Source organism: Nannospalax galili, unplaced genomic scaffold, assembly GCF_000622305.1.
Source record: "Nannospalax galili isolate Female #2095 unplaced genomic scaffold, S.galili_v1.0 scaffold596, whole genome shotgun sequence".
NCBI lineage: Eukaryota > Metazoa > Chordata > Mammalia > Rodentia > Spalacidae > Nannospalax > Nannospalax galili.
The window spans coordinates 5,890,283-5,901,365 of NW_008340140.1; the positions used below are offsets into that span (position 1 = coordinate 5,890,283).

At 49.3% G+C, this 11,083-nt stretch overlaps 1 protein-coding gene across 3 annotated transcripts in view; it reads left to right on the forward strand.

Annotated features, from left to right (window-relative positions):
* Ube2v1 (ubiquitin conjugating enzyme E2 V1) overlaps positions 1 to 11,083 on the forward strand; it is a 29,779-nt gene that overhangs the window by 610 nt on the left and 18,086 nt on the right. The window contains exon 1 of one of the 3 annotated variants that reach the window (XM_017798690.2): positions 7 to 138. The exons of the other annotated variants lie outside the window; for them this stretch is intronic. Within the exon in view, the coding sequence (XP_017654179.1) occupies positions 78 to 138 (61 nt within the window). The 5' untranslated portion in view covers positions 7 to 77. Of the gene's footprint in view, positions 1 to 6; positions 139 to 11,083 lie in introns of those variants that run through there. 3 annotated transcript variants of the gene reach the window in all.

The window sequence follows — 11,083 nt, forward strand, 5'->3', positions numbered from 1 at the left end:
TGCAGGGGGGCGGCTGAGGGGCGGGCTGGGGCCCCGATGCCCGGGACCGAGTGCAGGGGAGTCGGAGTCCCAGGGACATGGCAGTCCCGCAGGCCGCCAGCCAGGCCACCCCGGGGCCCGCCGGCAGTTTGGGGACAGGTCAGCAGAGGAAGCGGTGATTCCAGAGGGAGAGTCTCTGGGTGGCCGCTTGGGGGTAGGGAATCGGGGCGTCTACATAGCATGAGCCGGGGACCCCATCGGGACCAGGCCCCTGGGCTGCAGAGGCGGAAGGCGTGCCGGGAGTGGAGTGTTGGGTGGGGGCGGACAGGTGAGCCGGGAGTCCGTTGGGGGTATCATCGGTGAGAAGGATGAGGTGGGGTGCAACCCCACAGAGGTTTCTTTGAGAGAATAAAAACCTCCGCTTCCTGCCCCGAGCGGATGGAGGAAGTGCCTGCTTGGTGGAGGCGGTCACTCCCTTCCACTCCTTCGGATAACTGGGAAAGATGTGGGTTCAACTCAAACGCTCCCCATTGTCTGGATGAGAATGGGGAGAGGAACGCTGAAATTAGAATGCTTAGGTGAAGGGCAAGACTGGCAAGAGGGAAAAAAGGTGGTGCTTTTAGGGGAGGGGTTCTGCCACGTCTTAATGGGCTCAGGGAAGCCTAATGTACCACGTAGGCTAGACCAGAGGGAGCCCCAAAGGGGCTGCTTCAGGACTGATACTATACACTTGGGCATCCGACTCAGTGGTCTAGAGGAGATGGGGTGGGCATTGGTGGATCCCTTGGGGTCTGGAGAGGCAGAGTCGGGCTCTGCAAGTGCAGAATTTAGGAGAGACTGGGTGTCCCCTTTTGGTGAGCTGCACCCTCAGGTGTCTGGCAGTGGAGGTAGCCAAGGGTGAAGGGTAAGGATGTACCACCAGCCTGGGTACTGAAGTCCTGGTGAAATTAGGCCACAGTAGCAAGAGTGTTAGGAGTGGATTGGTGGTTGAAGGGGAAGCTTAGGGTAGTCATCATTTCAGAGTGGGTTGAGCCTGTAGAATTCCAAGGAGCCTTCCTTTTGTTTCCAGACTGGCAGCTAAAAGGATAGGAAGCAGAGATTCTGCCTGCAGTGGCCCACCACAGATTCTGCCTGGGGTCTTCCAGAGAAGACTAGACCTAGGTTCCAGCATGCTCAGTGCTGAGTCAGTCATTCACTTAACTGCCATGGGCAGTCCCCACAGACCTAGGCTGAGTCAGGTGGACTGCCTGCTGGGGAGCTTTTCCCAGCATGTGTCCCTGCCAGGTTTGGGAGCACAGTGCCCGTGACAGCCAGTGTTGGGGTGGCACTGCCACTCAGCTCTGCTCGAAGTTACCTGAAATGGCCCCACAGTCCAGCTTGACAGCTACTTCAAACTTCTTGAGGCCCTACCAGTTGCAGAATCCTTTAAGAAGTGCTATGGTAGGCAGACAACACATCAGCAGACCCCGCTGGGATGTGGCTTAGTGGGAGAGTGTTTTTCTAGCATGTTGGAGGTGCTGAGTTCAATCCCTTGCACTGCAGCCATAAGCAGGAGCACTTGGCTTGGTTAAGGTACCATAGGATGGACTTTGAGGTACCATAAAGTGGGATTCCCACAACTCTTCCCTTTTCCAGATTATCACTGGGGGCCTCTTAGGTCCCACTGTAAATAGTAAACAAGATAAACCTAGTACCTGCCCTTGAGTTTCACTCAAATCAGACTGAAGGCCACTAAGGGTGTAAATAATTAAGGTCACCTCAGAAAGCAGGAAGTGCTGGAAAGGAAATTGTATGGTGGGCTAATCCTATCTGAGAGGTCAAAGAAGGCTTTTCTCAGGGCAGTATTTGAACTGAGACCAAGATGGCAAAGGGCCTGTCCTGTAGCATGTCCTGTGGAACTGTGGGAGGACTGTCAGTGCAGACGCCCTGTGATAGGACCAGCTTGTCATGCTGAAGGGCTAAAGTAAGAGGCCATGGGGTGGTGAGGTGCTCTCAGGGTAAAGGCCTAGTGTCTGAGTTCATCCCTGGGACCCGCATGGTGAAAGGAAACAACTGACTTTCACAAATAGCCATCTGACCTCTACATATGCGAAAAATAAATAAATAAAAATTAAAAAAAAATTTAGTGCATAAGGGAGAGTTAGTTGTTAAGGAGATGGAGAAATACCATGTTTTTGGCCAAATGTTAGGGGAAGCCATCAAGCAAGCATCTGTTTTGAAGCAAACACTGTGTTGGATGGATGGATGGATGGATGGATGGATGGATGGATGGATGAATCCATGCTTTGAAGAGAAGGGAATAATAAGATCTGACCTGTGCCCCAGGACTGCAAGAGAGTGCCAAGTGCTGAGAGTTCTCAGAACCTTAGGGTAAGCCGCTGTGGGCAGGCCTCTGCCTCCCTGTGTCCTTCAGGTGTGCTCAGGCCTAGGTCCACCTGCCCATACACTGAGCCTTTTCATTAATCTGCACCCAGGAAACCACTGTGGAGCTTGGAGTTCCTGTAAGGCTGAGCTTGGGTTTTGTGTCACTGCTGCCTGGTCCAGGTACCAGCCCCTTCACCCTTTTGCTGCTGGGTGATTTGACACAGGTCTCAGAAACTGAGACAGCTCTCCACAGACCAACTTCATATTGTTGTGTCCAGGCCTGCAGGATGTCAGACAGTGGCCCTTGGCTCCCAGGTCCTTCCTCTCACCCAGCAGCCCACATGCTGCCCTGACAGTTAACTAGACACCGGGTGCCAGAGGGACATGCCCTGGCAGCGTGCCACTGTAAGTTTGCATGCAGGGGCATGGCCTTGGGTACATCCAGCTTCTGGAGGTGTCACCATCTGGGCAGTAGTAATTGCTGTCTTCCCCTCCATTCAAGGATGTTCCCTAGACAGCTGGAGATGGGAGATAAGAACCCAGAGTTCCTAGTAGTCCCCTGAGGGTCCCTTGACTCAAGTGCCTTTCTACTCTATGGGCCTACCTTCAGGACAGCTACTTCTAATGTGCTCTGCCAAGGACGAAGGCTGTGCCAGCGGGGGAGCTGACTGGGCCAGTGCAAGATGGATGTCTGTTACTTTGCTGTTTTTTTATTTTTTTTGAAGCAGGTTCTCATATAGCCTAGACTGATCTCAAACCCACTTTGTAGCATAGAATGACTTTGAACCCCTGATCCTCCTGCCTCTGTCCCTCCAAGTGCCTAGCATGCCCTTGGTTCCATCCTCAGCATCAAAAGAACAGGTGTGTGTCACCACTCCCTCCCAGCAGCTACTATGGTGTCAAAAATTGCCAAGTTGGGGGCTAGAGAGAATGCTCAGCAGTTAAATGGGTTAAGCGCACTTGTGGTTCTTCCAAAGGACCAGAGTCCAGTCACCAGCACCCACATTGGGTGGCTCACAACTGCCTGGAATTTCAGCTCTAAGGATTCAGTGCTCTCTTCTGGCCTCCGTGGGTCATGGCATATACACACAGAGACACATAAAAATAAACATAATCCCAGCACTGGGGAGGCAGAGGCAGGCAGAGCTTAGAGTTTGAGGCCAGCCTGGTCTATGTAGCAACTTCCAGGCCAGCCCTGTCTCAAAAAACACCCCACCATCTCAAAAAGAAATAGGGAAGGGCTGGAGAGATGGCTCAGCAATTAAGAGCACTGGCTGCTCTAGCAGAGGACAGAGGTTCAATTCCCATCCCCCACGTGGCAGTTGTTAACCATCTGTAATTCCAGTTCCAGGGGATCCAGTGCTTTTTTCTGGCCTTCATGGGCATTGCAGGACATGGGTGCAGATACATGCAAAACATTGATATCCATCAACTAAAAGCAATTTTTTTTAAGTAAATAAAAATTTTAAATCTTTTAAAAAGAATTGCAAGTGAAGTTGGGTGATGGTTTTGCTCCCTGACATTGATGTAGGGGCTGGGGAGATAGCTCAGTGGTAAAGTGCTTGCCTGACACAGCCCAAAGTTCTGTCTCTAGCATTGAAAGCAACAACTGAAAAGCTACATTACCCTCCCATCACCACCACCTCCTTCTCTCCCCTCTTCAGTACTCCCGCTGTGTTTCACACGCTTATCCTGAGCTGTAACTACAGTAGTTGGATGGCAGTAGGACACAAGCTAGGAATTCTCTGCTGAATCCCAAAAGAACACAGCATGTTGGGAGAGGGGAGTGTCCTCGTAGTGACATTCACATCACAGCTAGTGTTTCAGGGCACCCCAAGCACTCTGCCCCACCTCTCTGTCATCCACCCAGCTCCCGACAACCCAGGAAACTAGCAGACAATGGAGGGACAAGCCACTGAGAGGTGGGGGTCAGCCTGGAGCTGGGGCAGCTTGACCCCCTGACCTCCCCCAGCAGCTCCACTGCCCAGGAAGGAAGTGGACAAGGCTTGTCTTGAAGTGTTTAATCTCGGTGAGAAAGGGTGCTAGTGAGAAGTGCCTGCACGCTACAGCAGCCCTGTCTCTTAACTCCCCTGGCCACTGTTTGCCCTTCTGTGTGATGTGCCATCCAGCCAGAGGCAGGCCTATGGGCTTTAACCCCATTGTTTTGGTTTGTGACAGAGCCTTAGTGTGTAGCCTATGCTGGCCTCATTCACAGCAATCCTGCTGCCTCAGCCTCCCAAGGGTGGGATTAGAGGTGTCACCGCCTTACATGAGGTGTTTTTGAGGTCATTCTGTGCACCTTACTCTGAGTAACTGGTCTGCGGCTCCCTACATGGCCCCTCCAAAGTCCTCTTGTCCTCCGTGTCTAAACCTTCAGGCTGCTGCTTTTCCTTGTGTTTTCCTTTGGGGTTGTTTTGAGACGGGGTCTCACTGTGTAGCCTAGGCCATTCTTCGACCTTCTGAGGACTGAGATTACAGATGGGCAGGCACCACCATGACTTGAACTTGCAGGTGGAGAACTTGAGCATTTCCTCTTCTCAGAACCTGTTGGGAAGGTGAGGAAACTGAGACCTGAGAGGGGGTGTGGCTGGCCACAGGCTCAGAGCAGTGATTTACAGAGTGGGGAGCAGAGCTGGACAGTCTAGCTGGGCAGGGAAGGGGCAGGAGCCTTTGGCTGTGCTCTCTAGTCCACTCACTGCCTGCTTTCCACACCTGCCCATCACGAGTGCAGCAGGTGTGAGAGCCTGAGCTGTGCGCTCCAGGTCCCCTACCCTTCCCCCACCCCGCCCGCATTGTCCACTCAGAACCAACCAACCAGGCTTTTTCCTGGAGGACAGGGAAACCTGTCCTGCCACCCTGAAGAAAGCTAAGTGCCCACAGACTGGGCATCTCAGTGGCTTTGTTCCTAGCTTCCCAGGTTGACTCCCTTCTAATACCCAGCCTTAGGAGCTGACTTCCTGTTTGCAGAGCCTGTACATGGGGTGGGATTCTGTCGGGTCTTTTCGGAGGGATGTAGCAGGTGCTCAGTGAACACTAGTGGGCTAGTGTAGTGAATTCATCCAGGGTTCATTTTGATAGAACCAGATACATAAATAGGGCTTGCAGGACAAACAGTGCATTTCACTGGGCCATGCAAAGTAGGCGCTCTGACAGTGCAACTTTCCCTGAAGGAAGCCGGTCTGCCAGGAGAGTGTAACCAGAATGTAGTGCCCTCCTCACTTCCCACATCTCATTCTTGGCCCCTACTGCCTCAGAGACTCTGCCGTTGGTCTGGACCCACCAGCAGAGGTGCTCAGTGTGTTCCACTCTGTCGTATTGAGCTATAAAGATTGAAAGGTTGTAATGGATTCTTCCCCTCGAGCCACACACCACCTAGGACTGAGTGACTTGGAGAGTTGTCACACTGCTTGGGCTGTCCTCAGAAGTTCCCATCCCAGAGCTCCCAGAGGAGATCTAACCTGTTCATCCCATGCTCCAAAAGAAAGACATCCCAGGCTGGCTCCCAGCAGTAGCCAGACCAGCTGGCTGTCAGAACAAAAGTCACTTGACCATCACTGATCATTTAAACAGGAGTTCAGGCCGCAGCAAACACAGGCAGTGAACAGAGCCCCAAAGATGTTTGTATTTTCTTTTTTTGTTGTTGTTGATTTTGGTTTTCGTTTTTGAGACAGGGTTTTACTGTAGCCCCAGTTGGCCTGGAGCTCATATGTAGGCCAGGCTGGCCTCAATCTCAGAGATCTGCCTGCCTCTGCCTCCCCACCTCCCCAATGGTGGGATTAAAGGCATTTTTTTTGGGGGGGGGTTTGTTTTTAGAGACAGTGTCTCACTCTAGTCCAGGGTAACCTGAATCTTGAGGCAGTCCTCCTGCCTCAGTCTCCTCAAAGATTTTTTTTTAAAATATTTATTTTTTTTATGTATTTGTATTGCCTGCATGTATGTAAGTGCACCTCTGTTGTGCAGTCTCCATGGGGGTCAGAAGAGGGCATCATCATATCCCCTGGAACTGGAGTTAAGGATGGTTGTTAGACATCATGTGGGTGTTGGGAATGGAACCTGGGTCCTCTGTAAGAGCAACCAGTGCTCTTAACCCCTGAGCCATCTCTCCAGCCCCTCTGCTACTTTTTCTTCTTTTTTTAAAAAAATATTTTATTATTTTTATTTTATGTGTATGCATGTATTGCCTGTGTGAAACTAAGTGCACCCGTGTTGTGTAATGCCCATGGAGGACAGAAGAGGCTGTTGGATCCCCTGGAACTGGAGTTGTTAGCCGCCATGTGGATGCTGGGATTCGAACCTGGGTCCTTTGCAAGAACAACCAGTGTTCTTATTTTTATTTTGTGTATGAGTGTATTGCCTGCATGTATGTGAGTGTACCTGTGTTGTGCAATGCCCACGGAGGACAGAAGAGGCTGTTGGATCCCCTGGAACTGGAGTTGTTAGCCGCCATGTGGATGCTGGGATTCGAACCTGGGTCCTCTGCAAGAACAACCAGTGTTCTTAACCACTGAGCCATCTCTCCAGCCTCCTTTTTTTAAAAATATTTTATTTATTATTTTTATTTTGTGTATGAGTATATTGCCTGCATGTATGTGAGTGCACCCATGTCGTGCAGTGCTGCGGAGGTCAGAAGAAGGCTTCATATTCCCCTGGAACTGAAGTTAAGGATGGTTCATAGCCACCATGTGGGTGCTGGGAATTGATCCCAGGTTCTCTGCAAGAGTAGTCAGTGTTCTTAACCACTGAGCCATCTCTCCAGCCCCATCCCCCAACGATATTTAAATTTAATTTATTGTTGGTTTGGTTTTTCAGGCCGTGTCTCCTGTAGCTCAAGCTGACCTCTGACTTGTTCTCACTTGTAAAGGAGAGGGTGACCTGGAACTCCAGTCCTGCTGTTGCCTCCCAAGTACTGGGATTACAGTGCATACCCTTGCACCTGGCTTTTGCATAGGCTCAAGGGTCTGAACTCAAGTTGTCGTGCTTGTGCAGCAAGTGCTTTACCTGCTAACCAGCTCCCTCCTGCTTTTTATTTGTATTGATTATTTTGGAGGCAGGGTCTTGTGAAACCTAGACTAATCTGAAACTCACAATCCTCCTGCCTCAGCCTCCAGAGATTAAACATGCAGGTGTGTACACACTAACTTTAAAAATCCTTCACCCACAAATGTTGGTGTTTGGTTGGCTGCGTGTATGTTAATGCACACATGTAGTGTCCTTAGAGGCCAGAGAAGGGCGCCAGATTCCCTGGAACTGAAGTTACAGATGTTTGTTAGCCACCATGTGGGTGCTGGGACTTGAACCTGGGTCCTGTGCAGAGCAGCCAGTGCTCTTAACCACTGAGCTGTCTCTGCCCCCACAAATACTTAATACATTGCCTTGCTTCAGATTACTGCAATCAGTGTTTTCCTACGATGCCATATAAACCTATCAAATATTCTTAACTTTTCAACCTGCTTGTCATAGTTTTTCTTGGTAATATGCTGCAGCTGCTGACTTTGATGTTTTATATTTAGCCAGGAGAGTGACTGCTGGGCTTTTAATACTGACACAGATCCTGGAAAATCCTCTGGAAAGAATTCTGAAGTGATAGGAGCAAATAGTTCCCTTTAAAAGACTTGGATTACCGTGGTATTTTAGTACCATGGTGAAGCTATCTTAAGACTTCCTAGTTAACTTTTCATTGATCCACGGATTTAATTAGACTTGCTTTCCCATCTTCCCAGTTTTCCCAGCATGCCTCTGGCTCCTATGAGACCTCTAGTTCTTTCTCCTGGTTTGCAGGAACATGGCTCCATTTTATAGCCTCCTGTTGTCACTGACACTGTTCTCCCAGCTGTACTTCAGATGTCAGAGTCAGACACATTCATTGGGACTTAAAATGTCAGCTGATTTGCCAGGTGTGGTGGCATGCACCTTTAATGGAGCACCCAGGAAGAAAGGCAGGCCAATCTCTTGAGTTTGAGGCCAGCCTAGTCTACATAGTGAGTTCCAAGCCAACCAGGCCTATACAATGAGACCCTGTCTCCCAATAAAAAAGGCTGATCTTACTGGTCTGATTGGTTAACATCCCATAGAAATAAGATAGGCTAGGACATCTCTGGGCTTTCTGGCCGCTGTTGCATCTGCTCTGAGCCATGTGGGGATTTCAGCATTTGGGGTTTTATTTGTGATGGGGGGATGTTTTTGTCATGGGACAGGGTCCCATTCTGTAGCCCAGGCTCTTTAGAAGTCACTGTGTAGATCAACTGGCCTTGAACTTGGTGTGATCCTCCTGCCTCTCCTGAGTGCTGGGATTACAGTCCTGAGTCTCTACCATTCCCAGCTTATATTTTATCTCTCTCTTTTTAAAAATATTTATTTTTATTTTATGTGTATTTGCGTATTGCCTGCATGTAGGTAAGTGCACCTGTGTCGTGCAATGCCTGTGGAGGACAGAAGAAGCTGTTGGATACCCTGGAACTGGAGTTACGTGGACAGTTGTTAGCTGCCATGTGGGTGCTGGGATTCAAACCCAGGTCTTCTACAAAAACAACCAGTGTTCTTAACCGCTGAGCCATCTCTCCAGCCCCATATTAATAGATCTTTTTATTTTTTTGGTGAGGTGGCATGTGCCATGGCACACATATGGAAGTCAGAGGACAGATTGTGGGAGTTGGTCTCTCCTTCCACCGTGTGGGTCCTAGAGATCAAACTCAGGTCAACAGGTTGGTGGCAAGTCCCTTTATCCATTGAGTCATATTGCTGGCTCCTGAATTTCACTTTAAAATTATATTTGTTTATTGTGTGTAGGTACCTGTGCCACAGCATGGGTATGGAGGTCAAAGGAGAACTTGGGGGAGTCAGTTTTCTGCTCCTTGGGTTCCAGGGAATAAATTCAGGTCGTCGGACTTGGAAGTCAGTCCCTCAAGGCACCAAACCTCTCGCTGGTCCCTAAATCTCACTTTGCTGTATTGGTTGCATCCTGATTGTGAGCTCACAGCTGCATTTAGATGGGATATGCCAGCCTGCCCCAGTGTTTGGATCCATGTCGTTAAGATGTAGGACTAAGGTGCCCTTGGACTGTGTAGCTGTCAGTGCTCTTTGCTTTGTAGAATATTGTTGTATTAGCCTCCTGCAGTTTCTAAAAGGTCTGGGATATTAATAACTCGCTTTTGTAAATTTTATTAAACAAAATTCATTTTATCATGTAAAATCCTTTCTTGGGGTTGGGCATTTGACTCAGTGGTAGGGCATTCGCAGAGGCTCTGGGTTCAGTCCCCAGCATGGGAATAAAGGAATATTTTCTTTTGTGAGGTTCAGTGAGAAAGAAGTAAGTAGCTGGTCCTGGTGGTGTAAGTGGTACATAGCCTGAAGACTTGGCTCAATCCCCAGGACTCATAAAAGTGGAAAGGAAGAACTGAGTTTTCAGAGTTGCCCTCTGACTGCCACATAGACGGTACTTTTTTTTTTTTTTGGTCTTTTTGAGACAGGGTCTCCTTGTAGCCCCAGCTGGCCTGGAACTCACTATGTAGACCAGGCTGGCCTTGAACTCAGAGATCCACCTGCCCCTGCTTCCGAAGTGCTGGGATTAAAGGCCTACGCCTCCAGGCCTAGCATCACAGTACATTTAAACAAAAACCTCAGGCATCTGTTAAATATCAGCATCCAGTGTTTGGTCCCAGCTGACTTAGGGTTCACAGTATGACAGGAAGATTCAGCTGCTTGTTCACCCAGGAAGCATTTACTGAGCACCATCGTGTGCCAGACAGCAGGCAAGGTGGGTGAGTCACAGCTTTAGAGAAGTTAAGTCTGAATGAGGTAACAAGGGAATGGAAAGAAGGTCAGGGTTTGGGGGGCAGCCTCCAAGGGCCTCCACGGTGGAAGATTCCACAGCTCATTCCATTCAGGTGTGGTATAGTTTTTTTTTTTTTTTTCTTGCGCTTTAAAATCCATATTAAGGGCTAAAGAGATGGCTCAACACTTAAGAGCACTGGCAGAGGACCTGGGTTTGGTTCCCAGCACTCACATGGTGGCTAACAACCATCCGTAACTCCAGTTCCAGGGGACCTGACAACATCGTCTCATATCCACAGGCATCGCATGACACAGTAGCACTTACATACATGCAGACAATACACTCATATACATAAAATAAAAAATATTTTTTTGCCAGGCATGGTGGTGCATGCCTTTAATCCCAGCACTCAGGAGGCAGAGGCAGGCGGATCTCTGTGAATTCAAGGCCAGCCTGGTCTACATAGTTCCAGGACAGCTGGGGCTGCAGGGAGACCCTGTCTCAAAAAGACGCACACGCACATATAAATTTTTTTTAAGCTACACTAAACCCTTTTGATAATATTTATACTATTAGTTTTCCAAACTGAGCCTGATGGGCACACCTGTAATTCTAGCACTTGGGAATAGAGGGTCAAGGTCATCCTTAGATAGCTGGTTTAAGGGTAACCTGGGCTACATGAGAGCTGTCTCTTAAAAAAGAAAAGAAAAAGCTCCCTTTTAATGGTTCTGTGAATGTTTCCTGGTAGTCTTTTTCAGAAATCAGAGTTAGGATTTTATAACACAGGGTTGTTCATTCAGCGGTGTCTACATGCCTGCTGGAGAAGGAAGCGGACAGAGTAGGTGGAGGTATGTTCAGATGGGAGTGGGATGGATGTGTTTAAAGTGTCCAGTGGACTTGCATGCAGAGGAGCTAAGCAAGAGGTGAGGGAGAGAGAGGGCTTGGAAGGAGGGAAGTGGTCAGCCCCCA